This window comes from Lepisosteus platostomus, chromosome 2 (genome assembly GCF_059453375.1).
Source record: "Lepisosteus platostomus isolate fLepPlt1 chromosome 2, fLepPlt1.hap1, whole genome shotgun sequence".
In the NCBI taxonomy this organism is placed as follows: domain Eukaryota; kingdom Metazoa; phylum Chordata; class Actinopteri; order Semionotiformes; family Lepisosteidae; genus Lepisosteus; species Lepisosteus platostomus.
The window spans coordinates 77,959,823-77,987,038 of NC_142612.1; the positions used below are offsets into that span (position 1 = coordinate 77,959,823).

Here is a 27,216-nt window from a genome sequence, read left to right on the forward strand (position 1 = left end):
TACAGGTCCTGTATTGATCTGTATCCTGTGTTTAACAGCTGAAGATCTAAGAGTTTATAATTCTCTAACTCTCATGATACGACCATACCTTTAAAATCATCGTTTAGATAAACTACATGTATCTGAAACAACATCAACAGTCTAGGATTTTGCTAATATTTATCCAATTTGGAAAATGCATACAGAAAGCACTACGGAATGCAAGTAACCTAAATATGACAGTAGTTGATCTGTCAAAACAAATAAGCACACATTAATTGCTTTTCCATGCGAAAGATGGAAGTTCTAGATCTTCATGGGGTAACACGCTATTCCATATGTTCATATGTTACTGCAATGCTGGAACAAATTATTTGATTTAATTCTACTTTACTTTCATCAATAAGATCTCAATTGTTTTCTCTTCCTATTAAAGGAATGGACCTTACTCCACATATTAGTACAATCCTGAACATTTCCTCAGCCTCTTCAGACTTTGAATATATTGTCATATAAATATAGCATGAAAAGAGCCCAATTTTGTATCTTTTATGCTACATTTGAACAATGTAGGAAAATGTTAAACATTTAAAAGTCAATCTTTGTGCCCCCATAATTCTCTTGATGTAAAAATCATAAACACTTTTACAACCTGCATTATTAATTACTGCAGGAATATCTGACATATTTTAAGAGTCAGCACCTCAAAAATGGCCAAATGGGATCCTTTTCAGCTCGACTTTATTAAGGAATGTTAGCCAAGCTTAGCAGCTGAAGCTCGGCAGATTTGTTAATCTGAGAAATTAAAAAGAGAGGGAGTTTGTTTTTGAAACTTCATATCAGCCCCTCAGACGTTTGGTCAAATGTTAGAACAGCCCGGTCACAATTCCTCACTGTTACAACTCCTCACTGTGCTCCAGTGAAACGCCAGCATCTGTCGGACATCTGACCCATCCGATCAGGTGTCCACGCTAGCCTGCCCCCCCTACCCCCCCCCCCACAAAGAAAAGAAAAAAAGTCCCTGGACAACATTTAGAGTCTGCGTCTGGGTCACCAGTTTTGTCTGATCAGCATCTGAAAGGCTCGCTTACCATAGGTTGTAGCTGTGTACCAGGCATCATGGCGTTGGCCAGCTGCATCTGCTGGGCTAGCATGGCCATGTTTTTCTGCTGGATCAGGTTATTGCGTCCATTTATCTCCAGCTGTGTTTTTAAGTGAGGAGGAGGGTGCAGATATTTGCAGTTTTCTCGTGAGCAGCGGCCCTGAGGAGACAAGGAAAACAAATAAGTGAAGAGAAGAACAAAGGAACCAATACAAATCTGCAAACAGCTTCAAATTGCTTTCATTTCAGACGTGCAGAGAGAGTTCTCGAAGGCATCGATAGCTTTCTTTACTGGCACCAGATGCTGTCCCTTCGCTGGCTTGTGAGGGACAGTATGTGAAATAAATTAGCAGCTGCATAACAGATATGGCTTATTAGGCTCTTTCATATTAAAGGCAACCTGCACAGTTTCAGTCAACGTTTTCTCCAGCAAACAGAAGAGCAGCTCAGATTCCTCACCTTCTCACCTCCTGATTTATAAGGTTACCTTACAAGAATCAGAGAAGCAGAGAGGTCATTTAAATGTGTCTGATTCTATAAAAGCAAGGATTGCTCCAGCTTGTACAATGCAATTTGCATCTGACGTGAAAATTGTTATTTTTTCACACCTCTATACATATTTCAATCACGCAGGGGGAGAAAGATATTCTCATCCATGAATATTTAGCAGACTGAGCCTGAGGGTGTGTATGCCCACCCCCAGTAAGGAGACAGTATAATCACATTTAGCTGCACAAAGCTGTGGTCTATTCCACAGAAAATAAAACCTGTAGTTCAGCTATAGAAATTTGCAGAAGTACATTAACTCCAATATACTATCAGAATGCATAGCATTCAAAGGTGATGCACTCGTGATGATTTGTGTTAGTAATTATAGTACTTTACTGTGATATTTGTTTTGCTATGCATTCTGTAATTAAAGTACAGTGCTTTGGAATACTGTAGATGTATTGGCTGCATGTTTTTTAACCACAAAAGCTAAAGACCTTGTTTTGAGCAAAACAACTGTCCCTGTTCCACCCTTTTCTCTACAGCTTTATTGATCAGCACTAATTGCAAAGGCGTTCTATTTTCAGCTGCCCCATGGCTGTTGACTGAACCTCTACACTGGCCAACTACGGCTGACTGGTAGGAGCTGTAGGAATGGAAATTAGTTAATTAATCGGGACTAAAAGCTTAACGCAGCTTGTTGTCAAGCTATAATCTCAGAATCGCACCTCTCAGCAGATGATGATTGTTTGACAGCCATGTTTATTTCCCTGAAGGTCAATATTCCCTGCACTTAGCTATAGAAGGCAAGACTGTGAGTCTCTTTTATAAATCTCTGATGTGATACAGTTAGTAGTTTCGATTTAAGACCCTTTTTCAAATACATTTACATTGTCTGTTGTTTACATCAGTAAAACAGATGACATGCCAGCAGAAATGTTCATTTAATTCTTTCGTTCAATTACAAAAATCTATTCTCAGCCCTGGCTAATGCAGTAGATCATAAACAGCAGTTGCCCCCTTTTCCAGCTTTTAAGTCCAACAGCCTACTAGATTAATCATTCGATGACCTGCAGCTTTCATCATGTGAATACATTCTTAGTGCTCCTAGGGAACAGAAAATTCTGCATCCACAAATCGCGAAGAGGAAAATAATGAAACAGGTCAGTTGCATATGACTTCACTTGTACCAAAAATTGTCTGGAGAACCCCCTCACCGACACACCAAGAATGGATCTAACTGTTTTTGCACAGTACAGGATACAGACTAAACCGTAGTAGGACATGATGCACAGAAATAAGAAATGCAATTATATCCTGGAAAAAAAATGAAATGCACTGAAGGATGCAAGAAGGAAAACTGGCATTTGTTTTCACGAACTGGCAAGAGCCCCACTTCGATCCTCAACGATCTCACGAGTGAAAGCCACACAGAGACACCAAGTGATCTCAGTCCATTTGCAAGGAACAGAGTACGGCAAAAGTAAAGACGACAACTGTTCCAATAATTCTTGCACAACTCACAGTTCCACAAAGACAGGCTCTTGACTTATCCTAGCGACTGACCTCAAATTCTATCACTACCTGGACTTGAAATGAAATAGGGGTTGACTTCCAAACGTATCTTATATGTTCAAAAGGAAAATACATACAGTATATAAATATGAATTTCTATATGCATATAGAAATACACATACATATGGGTAGGTAGGTCCTCTTTTCATGCCATAAGCACCTATGGGGTAATGGGGGGCAAGGGCCACCATTCTTCTTTGACCACCTGAGACTGGAGGTGGAGGTGATGTGGTCAGAATCTGGCCTGTTACCCCCAGAAGGATTAAACCCCTGGTACTCACTTGGAATGGACCTGGGAGCCCTCTGGAAGGAATCAGAGCAAGCTCTGTCACATGCCCCTACCTGGGATTGAACCCAGAACCTTCCAGTAGGAGCTAGACGCCCTTGCCATCTGAGCTACCAGGGCTCCAACACATATACGTATGGAAAAACAAATTTGTATCTGTTCATTGTACAGAATTACTTTTCCAAAAGCAAACAAGAAAGAAGGACACAAAAGCTCCAGGCTTCCTACTGAAACTCAGAGAGACAGTTCCATGAGTCCGGTTAAACGACCCAGAGGAGCAAGAGAAAGGTTTCAGCCAAGGAGACGTTTCACCTTCTATCCAGCTTGTTTGGTATTAAGTTGCTAATTGAGCTGATGACCTCAGAAGTCCACCCATCACTGTACATGTATTTGAAGCCCTACCTGACAAGATTATTTGCTGTGTGGAATGGGATGATGAAACCCGGCATTTACTCTTCAGAGAATGCAAAACACAAAACTGTGTCCCACCACAAAACAAACCCAGTCTCTTTCTTAAAAGCAAGGTCACGATCCTAATTCCTCAACTCCTGAAATGTTGTGCAGTGCACCACTTTCACAGCGTCCAAATCAATAACCCCTCAGAAAAATCAGCCATTAGCAGACCTGTGAGGAAGTTCATGCTGCAAGGAAATGCAAATTGTAAGAATGAATCTCTCTACATCAGAACTCCCGGGACATCATAACTAATGCCTACAGGCAGTGATATGTAACAGAGAGCAGCAACGTTATCAAGACAAACTGTCAGAATCATAAGCTGAAAGGGGGTTAAGTTTTTTATGGCTTAGAAGGGAGCCATCAATTCAAGAATATCTGGTCTTTACAGCAAGCTTAAGAGTCTGAGTGAAAACAAGAGGTGAAAGGTGGTCAGAATCCTTCACAACATTTCAGATATGACATGTCGATGGCGAGTATAATGGACTGTAATGAAAAAATGTCTCACATCACTGGAAGACAGAAGGAGAAAAATAGCAGGTTGCCAAGCCAAGAGTTTATAGCACATGGCTCCAGGGTGTTTTATACCCGGTTAATGAATATGTGTAGAGGTGCCAGGGAAATGTTAGGTCAACCCAAGCTGTAACTGACTATGATATTTGCATATTCATTTGTTTTTCAATGGACCCACTGTTTTCTGCAAAAGGAAGGCATCCTCCCTGTTATTATTGCTGACTTAACATGATATTATCTAGTCAGGTGCAATTAAAACAGTCTCTTGTTTGTCATTGTGAATATACGCAGCCTCAGACAGAAAAGAAAAGACCTATTATGATTATTAATTGCACTGCAGTTCTGCTGCAATTGAAGAGAGCTGGAGTGTTTACTGATGTAACTTTACTAGAAATGAAGCATGAGGTGCATACTTGTGCAGCATCAACTACAGGCTCACACTACGAGCATGTTTAAATGAAATTTCAAATGGGAAGAGAGAGGGTACTAGAAAGACAAAAGGCAAACTGCTTTGTTTATATATGTATATCAACTCCTTAGAAAACAATACAAAAGTTAGAAATCAATATAAAATGTTGTTTGTTTTGTTGTGGTGCTTTTTCTCTACTGAAGTAAATGATATCACTGAATAACACTAGAAGCATAAGCACCACTTTTCAGCTTTGAAAATCCAGAGTTCTGAGCTGGGCTTTGAGACAACAGAAGAGCTATTTTCCTCATATTTCACTGGCCTTTGGACCTTTTCTCCTGGCTCCCTGGCCAAATGCTGGCCTCACAGGAGCTGAGCAAAGTTCTTGGATGAGAAACACATTTTTGTAGTGGGAAATCATAAAAAAAAAACAAAATACAAGAAAAAAGGCATGAAAATAAAAGCCACAAAAAAGCAGCTCTTCCATATTTATTTTTTGTTTCTATACAACGCCAGATTTTGAAGTTGTTTCTAGAATGGCCTAGGCAACAAGGATTGATAATTAACCTGTCAAATCAATCAACCAACCATCCAATCAACCAATCAATCAATACTGTACATCCTTTGAAATGCAAAGAGAAAAATTATGTTCGACACGTGGCAGTAAATGTGCACTATAACATTGATTTTGAGGGGACACAAATGCAAATTGACTGGATTTTATTTCAAAATTATGTGACGAACCAGGAAAATTATATTGCTATATTGATTTCAATCACAGGTCTCAGAAATCATTCTATAAAAAGATATGTAAAAGAACGTGAATTATGAGGCCCTTGGTTATTCCCTAATCATATCCTATTTATAATGCAGGACTCAAATGGGGAAATGTGAAACCGCAAACCTACACCAGCTGTAATATAATCAACTGGTAATAAAACGCTTCTCTAAAGCAGTAACGCATTAAGAAAGTTTTGGCGCTGAATAAGGCAAGTTAATGCCAAGAATGGCAATCAGAAATATGAATTTACATGCCCCATTTTTGCCCCAGTTTCGCATGTTTGTTATCGATCTTTCTTTAAACAAAACTAACAGGTCTAAATCCAGCTGAACTATTGTACAATTGCAAAAAGTCACGTGTAAAAGGCCCATTATCTGTACTTTCAGATAAACTGCTATAGTCATGCATACAGGTTTTTATTTGATCATTATGTTGTTGTTGTTTTTAATTCCTCAGAATGACTGTCAATGAGTTTATCTTCTCGCAAACTGAATTCTTTAAGCTGTCCCAACTGCCTTTACATGGCTGGGTAGAGGAGGCAAGAAAGTTGCTGCCTTTCATCTGGCAGCTGAGTTTCTCAGGTTGCCTATGTTCATACATCTGTTTATACTTATACTAATAGCTAAACCTATTCTCATCCCTGTACAAGTGTCTGTACCAATGCCTGTGCTTTTATTACATTGCAGATACCTATATCAATGCCTTCTCTTACACCAATACCTACACCTATACTTATACTGTACCTGGGCCAAACCTTTTCTGCAAGGCCTTGTTCTTACTAAGACAAATGCTCTACAATCCCTGTTTGAAGTCTTCAAAGTACAGGGTAATGTGGTGCTTTTAGACAATTTGTGGAAGTGAAACAAAAAGGCAAACAAAGTGTGAGGTTATAAATGTAAGACCATAGAATATAAATCAAGGAAAATTCTGTTTAAATGGAATAATCCACTTGTAAGACCTCATTTCGAATAATTGTGCTCATTTGTAGTCAAAACACCCTAGAAAAGATATTGCTGCTCTGGAATCAGTGCAGAGAAGAGCAACTGGATACATTCTGGAACTTAAAAGAAATGTCCGACGCTGACACTGAACCCTTTCAGTCTTGACCATGGAGACCATGAGAGGCCACATCCTTAATCCTTGACCAGCAGACGTCTTCAGAATGAGCAGTGAAACCCGTGAGCCAGAGGAAACTACGTAGAAGTGCAGTTAAAACCAAGAGCCCGAGGTAATTCTTTTCCCAAAGGGTTATGGGAGTGTGGAACAGCTGTCCAGCCTTGTTGTTAAGGCCGATGCCCTGGCCCTAGATCAATTAGATACTGAAAAACAGAAAGGCTGGACGGGTCGAATGGCCTCTCGCCCCATTCGCAACTATTCTTAAACTCTCACTTCCTGGATTAGCTGTTACATCTGCTTCATTTGGGGAACAGAGTTTGACTCACTGGATTAGAGTTTATGAAAAATAAAAATGAGCCTGACATCATTTGGTGTCACATTTCCCATACTGTAGGTCTTGATTTTGACAACAGCACTCATGATGCTGCTGGAGAAGAGTAACACGGCCCAGATCCAGGGAACACAAATAACGACGGTTAGTGCCTCGCACAGTAACATGGGATTCTCCTCTCTTCACCCTGGAGATGCACTTAAATGTAGGTATTCTGCTTTTATTTCTAATTACTCAAAAATGTTTGAAGAAAAGTCGCTGAAAGACTGGTTCCTTTGCACTTAACAGACATGACACAGCAGCTCAATGTCTGAGTTCTCTGACCAGGCAATGAGCTCTCTGTGAAGGAAGACGGCGCTCTCCGGTCTGTGTGCGCTTCCACTTTCTGGATTACGGTCAGCGACGCTGCCTCACTGCCACAGTATGGTCAGGACGTCTGCTTCAGGAACTACCTCATGGACTCCTGTCACAACGGCACTGTCTTGATTACTTAGAGGGGGCTGGAACCACCTATACTGAAGGTCTGGCCCATGTACTGTAATACATCAGAGCTGTCCCATGTGTGACCCTTTCAATCCACTCCACTGCAGAACCTTAACACAACCAGCGGTTCAACTGTTTGCCTATTGACCTGGCCAATGATCAATTCATTAATTAATCATACATTCCTGAGATCATACAGCACTCTTCTTCACATAAGATCCCAAAGTGCTTCACATAAAGGAGGGGTCCCACTTCATTCACCCCCTAAGCGGGTGATACACAGCCATATTGTACCAGCAGCCCCAATACACAGCAGATCAGGGGGCTTGGAAGAAGCTGCTTCAGCAATTGCCTGAGGGCTCTGCAAGCCCAAAACAGAACACCTCTACTCATACGGAACGGCGCCATGGGATCTTTAACGACCATGGAGTCAGGACTTCGGTTCAAGGGCTCATCTTAAAGACGACACCTTCTATAGCACGGAGCTCCCAGTCACGGTACTGGGGCAGTGGACTGGAAACATCTGGTCCTGTAGGAAAAGCGCCATTTACAACAGCCACTGGGCTTAGCTAGAGGACTGCCATCCCAGTACTGAACAGTACTCAGACATCCTGAAGCCAGAGCCCCTACAAATAAACCTGATCATTATTTGTAATACGGAGTGGGTGTCTTGTCTGGCTCGGTGTAATTTAACACCAAGTCAGATATTTTTTAGTCCCTGATTTAGTTAAAAAAGCACTGTAAACAATTTGTTTGGTTTTTTTGACAATGCATGCATTGCCTTCCCTCTCTGAATGAAACAGCTTATAAAGTTCCTGAAACACCCATTTTACCTACTTTTAAAACTGTATGCCACAGCTAAAGCATAGTAAGTTGCAGTCTGCAGTCTTTTCAGCAATGGCCGAGTGGTCATTACTGTAAAACCGCTATCAATTCAAGGAAATTAAAGACATGGGATGCTGCAGACCTTTAACAGCTCTGACAATGTTTAAGAGGATTATGTTATTTTTATCCATACTGACTAAAAACGGATTTCATTGTAATTACATCCACGGTATTTTAAGGGGAGGTATCGGGTGGTAGATATGTTTATTTAAGCACAAAGTGGTTTGTATATGTATATTACATATATATTACAATATCTTGTAAAAAAAAAACCCAAAGTGGTATCTGGAATATTTTTATGTGTTCTTTTTTACAGGATAAATATACACACTTCAGATATACAGTATATGTATAGATATACACTGTACACATATTCATAATTTGAAAAAACACACTTTGTAATGTATGTAAAAGTGATATTAGAAAGGATATCAGAGAGGGACATAATGAAAATAAGAACGACAGGAAGGCCGTGGAAGCAGAGGAGTGTCGATACGTATTGTTTCTACACGTACTGATGTCAGTCACGCCAATGGCAGCAACTTCAATGCCAGGAAATGCACAGGTGCTGTCTTCAGCTGATGGCTTCCCTCTGATATCATATCAGGAGTCCAGGAGACAGCCCAGGCTCCTAATGGTCTCCTCTCATTTGTCATCCTTCCTACTATATGTGCTCACTGTTAAATAACATTTTTCATACAAGAGATCTGCACATAGTGAAAACAAGACAGGGGTCTGTCCTGTACCTGTAGCCACTGGTCTCAAGGAAAGAGAAAGGAAAACTGAATATAGATCATGCCACGTTCTAACTAAAAATTGTTTAAGATCTCTTAATTACTTTGATCCCTTCATGTACAGATTGATAATCAATAATACACAACAGCAAACAAAGGAACAACAATTAATTTCCTCTAAGCTAACTTGCTACAATAATATCACAAGATAAATATGATCATGGCCACCTATACAGAATTGTAATGGCTTCTATGGCTCAGCACACAGGCCTGGTGGCCTGGCCTTGAAACAGGATGGTGGCTTTCCCACACACAAGCTCACACGAATAATAATAATAATAATTGCTTACACTTATATAGCGCTTTTCTGGACACTCCACTCAAAGCGCTTTACAGGTAATGGGGACTCCCCTCCACCACCACCAATGTGCAGCATCCACCTGGATGATGCGACGGCAGCCATAGTGCGCCAGAACGCTCACCACACATCAGCTATCAGTGGGGAGGAGATGTCCTGTAACTCACACTCCCTGCTACATGTGCACGTGGGTTTTCTTCAGGCACTCTGGTTTTCTCCCGTCTTCCAAAGACGTGCAGTCTAGCTCCACAGGTGTCTCTAAACTGTCCCTTTACGTGTGTGTGTGGGCTCATGAGTGGACCGGCATCCTGATTATCTGTGCACTTCCCCACTGAGACTTTCTGCTTCTGGGATGCCATAACCCCTACGAGGAATTAGTCACTTTCACAAAATAAATGGATGGAATATTGGAAAATAAAAGATACTGCACATTTTTATTACAAGACTATTTTTACCAGTAGCAGTATGTGTTTAGTTTAGGGCTTTTCGTTACCAACTGCAGTCAACCAAACCTGGCCTTCAATTTACCTTCCACAGATTCCAGAGATCTCAAGAAGAAATAAAATTCTGTTTTTCCATCAGTACCAATCAGATATATTTAATCAATAATTTAGATTTTTCATAAAATAGTGGAACTCCAAAAGCCATGAATATACATCTTGATTAAAACTAAATATATCTGCTGTAAATATAAATATATTTCTACTGTTAGACATTTAGAAATTCCCAAATATGCTAGAAGTGGCACTCTGGTGTTAAGTCCTACAGTATTTACAGTAGATACTTTGTCAAAGGAGATAGTGTAGGGTGAAAGAAGACACAACTAGCACTATACATAAATGTTCTATAAATTTACATGTTTTTAGGAAGAAGAAAAAGTAATTCAGTCCAAATTTGGTTACTCACTTAAGTGCACATGTGACATGAGGTCATTCTGAAACAGGAATTTATAAATGAGGTTTTAAAAATCAACCAGATCCAACAGCTCCAAGATGAAATATAGTTTATAAATAACTGAGTGTACAATCCCTGTCTGGTCTGTGAATTTTTCCTAGGTTACTTATTGTTTTTAATAAAAACAGGGCAGCATTCTATGTCCCTGATGAAATGGTATTGCATTAATACATTGCAATACAGCAAGCAGGATGATTCATGAACACATGTTAACTAAACCCTTATAGCTGCTTCAACACAGCTACTGTTTTTCTGTGCAACCACTGCCTCTCCCTACCATGCTGCAGATAGACAGGTACTGTGGTGAACAGTGCTGAGACACGCAGTGGAATTCAGTTTGCACAAGCCTCAGTTGGATTCACTTAAAACAAATTCAAAAAGAAAAAAATACTTTCTTTGCCATTTTCTTTAGGCAAAAAAATAGTTTTTCACTGTCAATGCTAAAACAAACGATTTTTGATACAGATAGCATCGATACGAAGCTGGATGCTGATCCTATACAACTACGGTGCAAAATGACTAACTGGCAGTACATCATTAGAATCATTTCATGGGAACTGGAAATGGCCCCGCACTGGAATTCTTTCTTTATTGCTAAACACTGCAGATTTTCTTTGAAAGTCTGAGGTACAAAATGGATGATTTTGGAATGATTTTGGCTTCAGGCAAAATATTTGTTTTGCACAGATGAGCTAAGTCCACTGTTATACTCCGCACATGGTGGTATTGAAGAACTGCTCATTTGTAACTTCTGAAAGGGCAAATACAATCACTAATTATTCTTCACCAACATAACATCATCAGCATTTGTATGCCAAGCACTGTGCAAAATGCAATGTATTGCACAGTGGCACACAGATAATATACTTATCCAATAAAACAGAGTTCAACTAAATTTTAGATTACAAGCTATGATACTGTAGGTCTTTCATGGAGTTCTGAAAATCTCCATAGTTACAGAGTCTCTAATGGATTTAATGGACAGTGAGGCGCTTTCACCCACAGTGTGAAACCTGGTCTTCGGCAGGAGTAAGCAGGCCTGAATCAGTAGGTATCCGATTAAGTGATGCGCTATACTCACACACTAAATCCTTAAGATCACCTGGAGCTGGACTGTTCAGTTCAATATACACGAGCAGGAGAACCTTTAATTCCACTGTAAATGTCACAGGAAGCCAGTGCAGGTGACAGAGGACAGAATTGAAATACTGATGCAGAGGGGTGTTAGTTTGCACATGAGCAATTCTGGACATACTGAAGCACAGTTAGTACCTTAGCAGACATCCCAGAAAGTAAAGTGTTACAAAAGCATAATTGTGATAAAATACAGACAGACAAAGCACAGGCCTCAAGCAATGTAGTTAGGCAAGTGGAAAAAAGGTGCTCTTGTGACATTCCTAACATATAGTACAATGTTTCTGACTTCTGTCAAGAGCTTAATTTCAGCACCATCAACGGCGCCAAAGCCAGCATCTTTGCTAAGTTGACATTAGGAGCCCATCAGCATAACCTCAGTCATGTTACAGTTTTGTTTAGGGAAGTTATATTGTATTAACTTCATGACTTGTCAGTATTAAACAGATACCTGTAAACAGCGGAAACCAAACAGTATGTGGTTTAGCCTGCTAGTAAATCTGATTTTCATCATCTTAGCAATTCACTGATGAAATCAGCAAAGGTCCCTACTCAGAGCCCTGTGGAACACCCAGACCATGTGGGACAACCTAAGATTCAAACCAGTCAGGATTTGGGAACTGGGTCCTGTTAGCCAAATGGGAGCTACACTAACAAAGTGAAATACCAGCGATGAGAAATGTATTTTAAAAATAAAAGTTACAAGAGGTGTCCAAATGATACCATAGAGGGGGAAAACACAGTATCTGGTACTTGATTCCATTTACATATTGTTTGAACTAGACAATCTCAGCTGGTGGACAGAAAACCCAGCTTCGTACTGGTTCAGTATATTGTAACATTTGTAGAATATAGTGGCAGGATGACAAACCTCAGGTTTCTCAAGGTACAGTATAGATGCCATTAGCCCATTTAGTCTAGAAATATGAGCTAATGATGAGCACCTCAGAAAGGGAACATAAGATACTTTTATTTCTTACACAATCACTTAAAGGCCAACTACACATCAGATGCAAAACCATATGTTTGGACAAAAAATAGCAATCTTGAACAGTTCTGCTAGAGAGAAATAAAAAAAATTATATGCATGGTCTGTTTTTGATTATTATTCCTTGTGTTCACTACATAAATCAAATGACTCTTTTTTGTTATTTTAGTTACCACTACAGCTCATAACCAAAATGCAGTTATTGTGCCTTCATGCAACACAGTGTCTACACACACAATGGTACCACTTGCATTTTAGAGTTCCAGGGGCAGAAAAGGTGAAAAATGATGTATAAAGAAGTCCTGTGAAGATTGTTACCTCTTTTAAAGTGTGAAACCACTGGTACCCTTTAGAAATTACAAGAAAAACAAGGAGAGCAACTGGCTGCATCTTTTGCTCAAGGGTACAGATCGTAACCCACCTTGTTAGTTCTGCTCTGCCTGCTCTGCATGAGATACTGCTGCTTAATGTGTCTCTGTCTCACGAAGGCCTGACAAAGGTGACTGCTGCAGTCCAAGTGTGTGAGAGCCATTTTTCTCTCCAGCTGTTATTCCAATCTAAGTCTTTTTTCTGAATCCTCTGAAAGAGGACGCAAAGACAGCATCGTCCTAGTGAGTCTTACCTAGCCCTGCACTGCATTTGTGCAAAGCTTTGTCATTTAAAATATGCATCATCTTCTGTATTCCCAGGGTATCGTCTTGTATCTGTCATTGCATGTCCTCCAAGACCCAGAGACCAGACAGCCCTGGTGTTGGGTTCACCCCCAGTTTAAGACTATATGGGCCCCAATCACAAATGGTTCTCAAAGGTCAAAATGAGATGTTTGTCAATACATTTCCACAGCAGAGGCTTTATAGGGTTGTGCTATGGAAGAGTGGGTCAGGCTCTGGGTTCACAAGAGGGATGCTGTGTGTTCATATCCCAGGTGGAGCACTGCTGTTATACCCTTGACTAAGGCACTAGGCTCAGACTGCATCTGTTTACTGTATCAAGCCACTTCAGATAAAAGCCTAAGTCAAAAAAGTAATATTACCTATGATTTAAGTGGTATTCACAAAGGTGAATTATATTTAAGACTTTCTATGGAAAGTGTTAGCAGCATAAGCTGCTGCTTATCTGAAGAGGCAAAGCTATCACGATAAGGAGTGGCTGAAGATAAGGCACGTCTTAGGGAAACTACACTGTACAGGAGGCTCTATGTCCTGTTGCAAAACACTTTTACAAGGCAGCTTTTTCTCATAAATAATATTAATAATACCAGCATGTCCATCAGGTTCCAACGTGCATGAGGGTATAGCTGCATCTTACGGATACAAAGAATTCATCTCAATAGCCTCATTAGTGCTAGTTTCTACATCAATTGAATATATTGGTATATATTTTGCAAATTCAACATTTTGCAATAAACCAATCATCTTATTTTTAAGTATAACCCCACATGGTCTTCAATTGCCGGACCCTTCTCGTCACGGTTTGTGAATACAGTGTTTTATGGTCTGCTCCTAATCTATAGCTAAGATGTGTCTTACCACTTAAGAACCTTTTGAGAAGGAGTCAGCATTGCAATCCAAACCCGAGAGCCTGTTTCTCTGGGTGAAATGCATATAGTATATACACCAGTGGGGGCACATTGTCACATTGTCCAGGGTCATCATTTTCCCAAAACTGGGACTGGCGGACAGCACCACATCCCAAAACAATACAATTAGCACCTTGCAACTGGAACTCCTTAACCCTCCCCATAGTAAAATGCTCTACCACTGGTATCACGCCTGGCACAGACAATATCTAAGGGAGCCTGAGAACTTCAAATATTCAAAAGTGACGCACAGCGGATGAACCTCGGTTGCATGGATGAACCTACCAGATGTGCACTTAAACAATGTGTTAAACCTACAGCGCAAGGCAAAGTTATAACCAGGCAGTTAACGGGTTGATTTATTCAAGACGGACTTTGTGGGTGAACTCTATTGAAAAACTATCAAAAGAGAAACAGATATTTTATTTTCAGAAGCCCTGGGGTGCCCAGTTCGTGGTTCTTGAGCTGCCAAAGAGCATGTGAAAAATAGCAAAGCCATACAGTCTACTCTAGAGATACTTCAGGCTGCTGTTATATACCATCTCTGGAAATGTGACCTCTGGGTAAATTCTGGCAGTGTGTCAATGTTTCAGAGAACTCTAATATTTGCTAAGACTGCGCTTTGCTATGCCATACACATATTCTATTCGGCTAATGACTTATTGAATAATTTTCTTCACAAACTGTGCCAAACAAGACTTAAGACGCCAGTCAAGGAATCAAGACATATTCTGGAAGAGGGCATTTTCTGTTAAACACAATGTAACAAAGCTGGCAGTTTCTGCTGAATTGTGTTAATAGTTAATGTGTGTGTTCCATGGGAGAGTAGAGCAAAATCAAAGCAGTCTCTAAAAGAACTGGGGTCTACAGGAAAATAGCTTTGGTTTTCCAACTGCGCCTGCATAACACTTTAACTGTCAGCTGCAAATGCAAAATAGCTACAGACTTGCTAACACTTCACAAAATAAAGTGTCAGTGTTATATTTTTACCCTTTAACCTACAGAAAACCCGTCTCTGAACAATATTTTGAATGACTGCCCAGTTGAACAGAAACACAAAGGGTTATTTCTGCTGAGCTCTGGTATTAGCATCACTAACACCACTCTAACAGGGTACGGACTTCACACAAACTTTTAGCTGATATCTGTGAATGCCATACAGTGAGCTCCAGTGTGTTAAAGGACTCCTTCATCATAAGTCCTAACCTTTGACCCATCACATTCAAGGACACAGACATTTCTTGTCTTTCTGTGGATTCTGTAAACATGTCTGCTTCTTTGCCAGTCTTCTAGAACATCTGCAAAATTCAGAATATGTATTAGTGAAGCAAATGTTGTTCAAGAGCGAAAGTTCGATTGCAGAAGGACTAAATGGAAGACTTAGAAAACTCATGGGTTCATTTTAAGGGCATTATTGATGGCACAGAATGAGTCAAGGAAGCAAGAAAACATTTCCTCCTAGCCCTTTCTTTTTAATACAGACAAATGCACAAAAAACCAAACCTGGCCAGCAGGAGGACTGTGTAAGCAATAGATTTGAAATTCGTCATAAGCAGTGAATACATTTAAAAAAATCAAAAACTTTATGTGTGCAGAATAATAAAATCTGTTTGTCCGAGGTGGTAACAGAATGCTTGGCTGGTTCTTGCATATTAGAACTGCAAAACTCAGACAGCCATGCAGGGAAAGATGGTAACTGTAATAGGAACCAAGAAAGGAGCCATTACAGTACTGTGCAGTCCACGGGTCAGCACGGGGGAGATAATCTTCCTCAGTTAGGAAACTAACAGCGGACGATGATGTGCAAGCAGGGCTGCAGACCTTTCTGGACTCAGACATTGCTGACAGTGAATACCAGCATAACTACTGCGCTGAGCACCTCTGATGCCAATTAGCACTGCACCAGCCAGAGTGACGGCCAAATGTCCTTTACATCTTGAGCAAACAGAGCTTAGGGCACCAGCCAGTTAGAGACTGCCACAGAACGATCCAGAATTCCCCTTAAAGCTCTCGACTTTTTGCATCTTGTTTTCCTTCCCTTCGATTTAAAGTAGGACAACAGAAAAGCCAGTAATAATACAGTAATAATGCTGTCTGCCAATAATAATAATAATAATAATGAGGTTCTCTATATGCATCGATGCCCTTGTTAGAGAAGGGTTCTGTCCCCAAAGGCCAGGCAGAACTGGCAGTGGAGCTTTTGCTGAAATTGAGTGGAAAAATGGAGGACGAGGGCCCTCCTACAGGCCACAACACATTAGAACAAGTGAGGAAATGCCAGGCCTGCTGTCTTCCAGCGTGTTAAACAGCCCCTGGTGCAGTAAGGCACCCACAGTCAAACAATAAAGACTAACCATGCTGAAAACAGTCGCCGCCGTTCTATAAACCCGCAGGTCAGCGTCACGGTCAGGTTTTTTGGCGGATAAACAAAGCAAGGTGTTTGGAAGAAACTGTAGCCCGTATCACCCCCAGCGATACGCACATGCCCAGTACAAGCTCAGGAAAGCCTACAGCACAGAGGCGCGCCTACAGCTGGTGATTTGACATGCTGTTGGTCATGCTGCCAAGCACATAACCAGAGAAGAGATAACTACCCCAAATAATTGCACAGAATACATTCCTCAGCTTTGTCTCACATTTCTCCTGATTCAGGCAAGCAACAGCAGGCTTTCTCATACTGGCGATGTATGATTAGCAATACCTTTCTCTGATTTTAGGGGTGGATGCGAATTTTTATCTCCACATTTTGAAAGACTAAAAAAGCAAACAAACGTGAAACCATAAATGAAGGCATTTAAAGGCTGGATGAAAAACCAGCTGGATCAGATCCTTGTATCAACTAGTTATTAAGTACCAAACCAGTACCAGCTAAGTCCCAAGTAGGCAGAAAGGCCTCCTCTCCTCATGACACATGGCTCAGCATGAGGGCTTGTCAAAGGAGCAGGTCGATGAGCCTCATTCTCTTGGGACAAAACAGACCCGTTTTAAGCACAGGAGATTCCAAACATGGGTTGACATGTGGGTTATACAAAAGTCCACAATTTTCCAAAGCAAGTGCTTGTAGAATCTGGTATATTAAGATGTCACTTTCTTGGTCATCTATCTATTGTCCCTCTGAATTGCAGACTCTCCACATACCTGCTGTCTGCTTTAATCAGGCTCACACTCATGGACTGCAACTTCTGTTACAATCTATTGCAGCAATAACAATAATAATAATAATAATAATAATAATAATAATAATAATATGTGCCTGCACAACAGGCTACCAAGCTGCACATGTGCCAGTTATATAAAATTGAGTGTTAAACGAGAGAGAGAGAGATGAACCTGGCTGAAACACGTTGCACATTCCGGATCCCCGTGTTAATTTAAACTTTGCTGCCCGGCTCTGCGCTCCTGCGGCGCGCGAGGCAGACAGAGCTGTCCTTGTGCGAACCAGGCGGAGGAGCGCGAGCCCGCCGCCTTCACCTTCGGAGCGCGGGACCCGGCGGCGAAATCCGATCGCACTCGCCCAGAGCACGGAAAAACACTTCCCTTGACAGCCATTTTCTGTCAGCTTGCTGGTGTTTTTCCGGCACTACGTGAAATCACGCAGTGGAAAAAGCACGTGCTGCAGCTCTAGCTCTGAGCACAAGGTGCTACTTTCAACCTCGTTTTTTTTTTTTTGGTTTTTGTTTTCGGTTTGGCTCACCGACGCACAGACAGTATAACGGCTTGGGCACGTATTTGTAAGAAGACTTTGAGGTCACCTTCGCTTTATAAGGGCTGACAGTATTAAAAACCCCCACAGATACCTCAAATTCATCTCAAGAGTCCTCATAGGATTTTTTTTTCCCAAGAAAAAGACAAACATCATCTCATTCTGAGTTACAGATGACAGAGGTGTTACAGGAAGGCTGTAAGCGAACTGAAAGACAAGCGATTCAGAAACTCTAATTTTGCATGTGCACTGTGTGCAACTACACACACTCATACTTACCAAACTGGCCTAGTTAGCAGGCTTCATGATCAAAATCATTAAGAACAATCTCATCTTTCCAACAACAATATGGATGCACTGAATGTCTGTCTTTGTGCAAATTTCAAGGAGTTACCAAAAACAAAACCCATGAAATATTGATTAAATTTAACTTTTACAATTTTGATAATTAAGAGACTCAGAGACCCGGGAACTCCACATACTTCATGATAAAGAGGAATAAATATATTATGAGTTACTACCAGGATTTTCATTTTGCTATCCAAAATGCTCTCCGAGTACTACATCTCAGTTTTTTTTTAAGAAACTTGGTTGAATTTCAGCACTGAAATTCCTTTCCCGGTGAGTCAGAGCGTGTGCTCACAATTCCGAACGGAGGCATTTTTCCAAGAGCAACACCCTTCTGGTCACAGGCTCAGGGTATCTTTAAAAAACAGGAACTGTTCTAAATATGGGAGACGCTGTTTAAAGACATCTTTCACTACCTTGTTTAGGGTTAGAGCAGAGAACAAAAAAACAAACGCTAAAAATCTCCCCAGCTCCTCCACCAATCGATTTCAGCGCCACCGCCACAATTTTACTGTGAAAGAAAAAAAAAAAGTCAGACTTATGCCAGGTTTCCATTTCCTTCTAACTCGGCAGCAGCTAAGATTTTAGAAATGCAGTGTGGCTTTAGTGTCTACTATTTGTTTAGAACACGTTAGAAAAACTCCTTGTTAAGCATGGATTTGTTTAAATGCGGATGTTCCAAAGCATCAAGCTCTCAAATGTCTCTTTTAATTCTTAAGTTGTGAAGAAAAAAACATTCTCCTCATTCTCCTTCCTCAAAGACGTTAAAATGCAGAAAAAGCAACCAACTTCCTAAGGTTTTTACACATCATCCAAGTTTTTAAATGATACGCTACAAACATTTTTTAATGAATACAACCAGTAAAAAAGAGAAGGACTACTGATAATCAAAGACCTGATGTTTGTGAAAGGACATCTGATTAGGACTGTGGTCTGTGCTGGGTAATTTACAGTACTTCACAAATTTCTCTCAGTATCGGTATCACTTGCTTCAGGACTTACAATTTTAACAGCTGTCCTAGTCTAGGATGTCTCTCATACCTTCTGTTCTACTGGAATAAGATTGCTTTGATCACCAATTGTTCCCTTCTTCAGAAAGTGATACAATGCAATATAAGGGGATAATATCTGACCATGTCATTCGCCTGCGTTAGCTGCATTAGAAGATCTCCCTCTGGGTACTGGCAGATAAGAAAGGATTAAGATTAATTACCAGCAAAATTGACAGTATTATCCTGATGAAATCCTTGTCTATTTCCCCCTCTATATTCTACCTCTGACTCAAAACTGTATGAAGACGATTACTTTCAAATCATGTCTGGATAAAAAAATAATAATCCCTTCACTATTAAAGCACAAATAATAAGGCCAATAAAATATGCTGATTTGCTTTCTGAGGATCAAAAAACGCAAAGACACATAAATCTAGTAAAAGCATTCAGCACACAAATAAGCATGAATTTTACGGTTTGCAGCTGTCTTATCCTAGACTGCTTCAAATGTTACACTAATTAGCTGCACTAAAATGTGCTTGACAATTACAAAGAGGTGCCATTTTTGCTATGCATTGCAGACTTTGATGACAGTACACATACGATACTCACTGCATTTATATCCTGTCCATTACCCCATTCCAATTAATGTCCACACAACTGAAGTTCTCTAAACACATTTATTTCAATTCATTATCTGTTGGTTCGTTCCTTAAAGTGAAACATGATTTTGAAGGGAGAATTCATAATACTCTCTCGTTTTTCCTGTCCATTAAGATCAGGTCCATTTTATGGACGGGATTAAAGGAACAAGTAATAGATTTATTCCCTGCTGAAAAGAGAAGAAAGGAAACACAACGTTTCGGCTGTGGAGCCTTCTTCGGGTGTGTGTGTTACAGGATTAACACAATTCCCTAGTTTTTAATTCACCCGAACATGCCCTTCCAAGAAGCACTGAACAGGGTTTTCAGGTTGTTGAAAGACAGGTGGCACCAAGAACTCTTTCTTACTTGCTCTTTCTTTCCTGCTTTTAAAGTCAAGCGCTGTGTCCTGACCAAATCGCATTTCAGTGCTTGTTCAGAAATACCTCTAATCACATAATAGTCTCGTCTTACCTTTCCATAATCCTTGCTGTGTTGTTTATTGTGGTTACGTTTTGGTATGAATTTTCAATTGTATATACAGTACAATAATACACACAATCAAGGCCAGCAAGTAATCTATACTGACACAGCTGGGCACAACAGATAGGGATGTTATAAAATATAGGCAATATACTGTACATTATAGCTAAAACCTAGGCTTCATATTGCCTTTTGTAATTCACTTAAATGTTGCAATGTTGCTTAATTAAAACTAATATTCTTCTATGTAAGCAGTTCCCTAGTTCCTCTCACACTCCTTGTGGGAGGCCTGTTTAATAGACAGGCAATTAGGAAAGACAAAGACTGTTTTTCTCAGGGACACCAAAAGATTTAGAAAATAAATCTGTTGTTTGGTATACTGAGAACAAGGTGCCCAAGAAACTGCAAAACCAGCAGGGGTTCCCTCCCTTCGTCTCCAACTGTAATACATCCTAAAGCAAGGGAGATGCAGCCTAACTGCACCTAGCTGTTACAAGTCAAATACATATCAGTGCTCTTCGTAAATCTGTTTTTTCCCTTGATTTAACGAAGACAAGGCCTTTATAATCCAATAACTCAAACGATAGCAATCTGAGCTCTTAAATTTATAGCACCAATCACCAATATCTCTGAGAGAACAGACGCTGTCAGCAAGGCAGAGAGAGGAAAAGGGAACAACATCAACGACAGATGTGTCAATTTGTGGCCTTTTTTTTTTGACTTGGTAGTATTTGTCGTCCACCTCCTCGACCTCATCCAAACTTCCAGTCCTCACCGCCGCCCGCAGCTCTCCTCCCCAACACTTGGCTCTCATTTAGCAAATTACACCTAAGTGGCCTGATGAGTGATACTTCGATTTCTTTTCCTTGACAATAGCTTCCTGCCTGTTTCCAAGCCATTTCCTCTGACCACAGCCTGACACCGTAGGCTGACTGTGCATGACCTAAAAATTTTACCACCATGGATCTGTCAGCTAAAAACGTTTGAGTGACTGCCATTTGACAGCCCAACGTTGTTTAGCAGAACTCTGATAATGACTGCTTGTCAAGCCTAGGATGAGCTCTGAGATGTCAGTGACTGACACAGCTTTCCAAGCCTCTCTCAAATGTACTTTATCACACAGTGCAGTGTCCAAAGGCACATTGTTTCAGCTCTCTAACACTAACTGCAGTGTGGTTCTGGGTTCAATGTTATTAAAATCACAGAGCAGGGGTCCAAACGTAGACAAGATCATTATTTTTCTATTTGCGAAAAATCCCTACTTGTTTTTAGAACAAGATACGATTATCATTAGTCAGTGAAATTTGATATAGACCTTTTTTTAAAATTCAAGACACCTAAAATGCTTTCACCCTCTTATGATGTAGTACTTTGCAGCACACATTCAGCATCCTATTACATTAGTATTGATGAGGCACTATCTTTGCACACTCATCTATATTTGTATATTTCGGTTCTGTTTTACATGTTGTGCTCACAGAAGAAAACTTGAAAATTGATCTCTCTCCCTGAATGTAAAAATGAATAAAAAATGTATTTTCCCCTTCTAACTTTCACATAGCTAAGGTCACATGTTTTTAAGACATTAAAATAACTACATTATTTGGAAGCCATTTTCCTTTTATCTTCTCCTGCTGTTCACAAGGCTGTAGTTTGGGCACAGTGGGTCCGCATTGCCACTGAAATGAAGTGATAAAGAGTAATAATTTAACTTCTAATTGATACACAAAGCACAATCAGGCTGAAGTGGCTCAGGAACTTTCCTGAACCATTTACAGGTATGCGTGGGATGTGGTGGGCTGGCAATGAACAACCCTCTAGAGACAGAGATCATCCAGCTCCCTGGTACAATTACCTGACTGGTATCTAACGAAGTAGAAGACAGAACTTCAATGTTCTTGTTTGCACTGGGGTTCAAATGTGGAATCGGCCTCAGAGGGTGATGTAACTGAACTTAGCGCATTTAAATATTATTCAGAAAAACAAAATCAAACCCCCCTCTCACCAGTAATATTGTACATATTTGAAATGCCAAGTAAGATGCTATGGAATTCATTCATTATGAATGATGGTGTTATGGCGTGTTATGTAGAGTCTGAGATTGCTGTCCTTTCCCAGTTCAGGTCTGGACCAAAACGACCTGAACCCTGACCTCTTTCCTTAGCCTTTGGAAATGCAGAATCACTGCTGCAGGCACCCAGCCAACACCAGCAACTTACATGAACTGAACACCGATCTATGAAAGTTAGATGCCGTGAGTGTTTGCTAGCAGCCCATCCTAGGGTATTAAAAAAAAGTGAGTGTCTCCAAGACAAACATTCTCACAAGACAACTTCCCCAACCAAACTGGAGACACTCAGAGACAGTCCCTGAAACTCCTAACAGCATAACACCCATTATCACTGTAGGCAGTTGCTTTTCATCAGGCTTTTATTACAGTGGAATCCCTATTGGAAGCTTAGACTTGAAAAGGGACTCAAGTCTAAGCCACCAACCAAGATGGAAACTCCCATCTGATCTTCCATAACATGGTTAGTGTTCAAGGATGAGTTATTTTGCGCACAAAGTAAAACGTGAATCACACAATAACATGGAAGCAGTAACTTCCCACCATTCCAAAATAACAAAGACACAATATATAAAGGTTAACTCTACACATGCCAGTGTCCGCAGCTGCCAAGAGTTCTGACAGTTACAGGGATAAAAAGTACGGAAGAGGTGATTGTGAATTCTCAGGGAATTCGGATCTTCTCTTTAGGAATGGTATCAGACTGATTGAAAACAAGTGACAGCTACCTTGATGATCTCTTCTAATTTTAGGTTGACATTTACTCATTTATGACCCTAAGGAGGAAAATGGCTTTTCTACATTTTACACATGAGGTTTACACTTGAGCTTTGTCTGTACTGTAATTCATCAAATTGTGCCAAAAATACATTGTTTTGATACTTTTGCAGGTGATGTTTTGTTATGCCATTATAGTATAATAAATTGTTGGAGTTATAGCCATCCTTCTTTCATACTTATGGGGCTTTTCTGGAGCACAGTGTAGTTTCAAAGACACTGACAGTAGATTGTTTTGAGTAAAATGAGTTTTTAATTTCAGGAAATGAACAGAGACATACAGTATTGAGAATAATAACTACAGCAAAGCTCACACTTCCAAGTGTGAATGACAGTGGTGGAAAATTGCATAAATAATAAGTAAACTATTACTGTAAAATGCTTGAAACTGAAATTCCCAGAAGAAAATAGGTAGAAATTTAATCCTCACTTCTGTTTATACAAACTAAATGTTTAAAATGTTTTTGGCTTGAAAAGACAGCATCTTGAGGTTTTCTTTCTGAATGAAGATGACACAAACTTCATGACTATGCATCGATCCATTTTATCCACAGAATTAAGGCTGGGTGAAGGGTTAGTGTTCAGATCATCCTCCGGGTTCTTTAGTACCGCTGAGCTGAATATTCATTTCATGGACAACAGTATCAGCAGGAAGAGCACGTATGTTGGAGTGGAAGTGTATTAAAAGAAGATGAAAGGGTATTATTGAAAAGCGTTCTTGAATCAGAAACGCTCTGTGGAATATTTCGTACTTCATTAATTTTTAAAAACGGTTAAAAAGTGGATTGCAAGACTCTTTATATCAACCTTCATTTGCATTTCGCTTCAAACAGGATTCCAACCCTCTTCGCAGTAAATCCCCAAGCAGTCCCAGCGATCCAGCCCTGGAACGTTGCTCTGCTGGAGTGTATCATGAGGACTGTCAAGTCTAGTCTAAGTGTTCAAATAGCCAAGTAATGGTAACCCTATACAAATACTCCCTTGATTCTTACAGAGTACAGACACCGATCAAGGTGGACATGGGCGTGTACAGTATATGCCTTATGGTTTCGGTGACTCTGTTTCCCTGTCACTTGCAAAACCACACCTCAGGATCACAATGTTCTATCCATGCCTTAAAAACCCAGCTCCTCAATAAAGCACCCAACTTATCCCAGTTCATGTGAACATACGAATGGTTACAAACAAAGAGGAGCCACTTGACTCAGCTAGCTGTTCGGTCATTAGCAGCTAATTGATTCAAGGATCTCATCCAACCATTTTTGAAAGGAAGGCGGGGCATTTCTTGAGCATGGCTGGAAACAGTAGTTTGTTTTCTACAGTACCACTACCCGTCGTTTGTAAAAATACATGCACTTCCATGTAGTTTCCTTTGGTGTCCTCTGGTTCATGATTCTTGTTCTAATTTGTGATTCACTGCTCATTCTGAAGAAGCTGACTTTGTTCCCAAGGACTGAAGGATCTAGCCTACTGGTGATCTATCGAAGTTTCTTTCAAGTTCTAAAATTTCCAAAAGTGCTCAAGACACCCTGTGTGCAGGAGCATTCACAGCACTACTGTTTCCACACTGGGATGCATTTTCACTTTCACCTACAGTATGTGCCCCAAGTCAGGAAACTAAACCAAATACTCAAAGGGCCCCTGTCTTCATGGAAGTACTCTCTTAAAACCACAAACACAAATGATACTTTCTGAGCAATACTCTGACAAGTATATTAATAAAAGAAAGGAACAAAAACTGCTTTAAACTGCTGTGGGAAAACCGGCGCACTGTGCATCTTTCTACACATGGTTTGAAAGGCGAGCTTAACGCGAATCTTTGATCTGGCACAGATCTGCATGATACCCCTGCCAACTCCGATAAGCTAATTAAGGAATTCCATCAAAACTGTTCTTATTTCCACTGAAGTCTCTTCCCTTCTGTCACAGCTAGATGAGGCAAGTACAAAAACAATTAAATTCGCAGTAGTGCATGTCTTCTTAGTACAAAGGCAGAAGTCGCAAAAGTAAACAAAGTGTTCACACATTCAACTTAAACATCAACATTTTGTGCCCTAACTAGTACAGAAAAGTTTCCTATTTTCTGTTTCCTTTTGCATCTTTTTTTAAAATTGCAAGTTATTGCCAGGGGTGATGTAACCTATCCAAATGAAAAAAAAAGAACCCCAAGTCATGCTGTTATTTAGCTTAAGTATAGCTGGCTTCTTTCTTAATATAACCAAACAATGCCTCCCATCCATCATTATGTAAGAAAATTAATAGGTGCACATTAAAGTGAGCTTTAAATTTCTTCCCAAAATAATCAGGCAACCCACACTGTTTACTTTGAAGTGCTGAATGTTGTCTCAATACCTCCTCACACACTGAGGAGGGGGAGTACTATTCTGTCAAATTCTTAACACAATAATTAAATAACAGGGTAGAGAATTAGGATGTATTGGTAATCTCTTTTGTCAGCCACACACATTCAACAATCCTGTTCAATTTACCAGTTTAAAATTACAGCTGATGCTACTGAAATGCTAGAATATGGTCAGACTGCCAACAACTGTGGAAGCTTCGATCTTTTTATCTATGAAATTATGAGGATGATCATTTAGGGGGCTATGGATCAAACCTGGGCATTTTGGCAAATTCGTACAGACAGAAAAACGAATCCATTTATCAGTGTAGTTTTATGCAGGACTGATGAGCTGGAGACCAGGAACAAAAGAGATAACTGTGTCACAGTCTGTCAGCTGCATGTAACATGGGTTGCTTCCACTGACAAATCTGTCAAGTGACAGATGCACTTCCCCCTAATGGATTTAACTAGTTACCTATTAAATTGCCTGAATAGAGAAAAAAATTAACAAAATGGGACAGTAGCCATTTGGGAATCGCGTATTAATGAAAGAAGCAAGTTTTTTTTTCCATGTTGCGTGTACTGTATTCACAGCACCAGCAGCTCTTCATCCTTCTGCTTCTCAAGTCAAAGTCTGGTTTTACACTTTTCCCTTATCAGAAAGCACTTTTCATTTCGTAATTAAAAAGTTTGTGTTTAAATGTTAGTGATAAGGAAAATGCATTGCATCTGTTACCCTATTGTTTGCTTTGATACAGTATTTGCCTTTAATATTAAATTAATTTAACCACTCTACTACTTAGTCCTATGGTTGTAACTCCGCCAGAAATATTTGCTTTTAAACAACTGACACTTTCCCAGTATATTCTCATTGACATATTAACTATCCACTTATAAAAATATCAAACAAGAACTTCACAAATTTTGTTCTCCAAAATAATAAAAGGGAAGCTTATGAAATAACTATCCTGCCTATAAAACTGTGAGTGATGAATCCAGGCATTTGTTTTCATTTTAGAAAAAATGTGCATTGATCAGTTGCTGTTAGGTGCCATCATTGTCAATCCTCGCGGGAAATTACTCCCACAGCTCTGTCAGGACACAGAAAGTGAAATTACATTGATGTGAACGACCGATGTCTGTAACCTTTCTGTCAGTTTCCAAAGAGTTTCTGGCCTGGTTGTAACTCCCACCACTATTATTCCATTAAAAAACAGCTCAAAGGGATTTTTTCCATCTATGCTGTTTTTCTCAGGGCTCCTGTTTGTCCTCTAGCATCAGACCCAAACAGAATTGCCGACAGGTCTTTTAATGAGCCTGACACTCAAATAGTTGCTCCTTTTTTTGTCCTTAATGCAGCACAGCTAGCTGCCTGCTGTCTGTCAGATTTACAATTCAATTCCTTTTCTACAATTCTAGATTATCTATATATCTGGAGTCCCATGAATGGATATCCTGTGAGCTTGAGATTTTGGAGTTCTAACTAAATTCATTCATGCTGTTAAAATCATGAAATCAGCATGCTGTTGATGAAGACTTCATACAGTATACCATTTGCAAGGCACAACAAAACTGATATAAAAGCAAAATGGTACCTATCTGTGCCTCAGGTGCTCTTAGCAATCTGTCAAAATGGATGCAAATAATAAGAAAATGTCAGCCTTCAAAAAGAATGTAACTAAATCTCTTTACTAAAAAAATCTAATTTGTG

At 40.0% G+C, this 27,216-nt stretch overlaps 1 protein-coding gene across 22 annotated transcripts in view; it reads right to left on the reverse strand.

Annotated features, from left to right (window-relative positions):
* The window catches only part of mbnl1 (muscleblind-like splicing regulator 1), an 88,153-nt gene that overhangs the window by 19,210 nt on the left and 41,727 nt on the right, over positions 1 to 27,216 (reverse strand). For all 22 annotated transcript variants that reach the window (XM_088620123.1, XM_088620241.1, XM_088620097.1 and 19 more), the window contains one exon: positions 1,071 to 1,241. In XM_088620123.1, the coding sequence (XP_088476249.1) occupies positions 1,071 to 1,241 (171 nt within the window). The remainder of the gene's footprint in view (positions 1 to 1,070; positions 1,242 to 27,216) is intronic.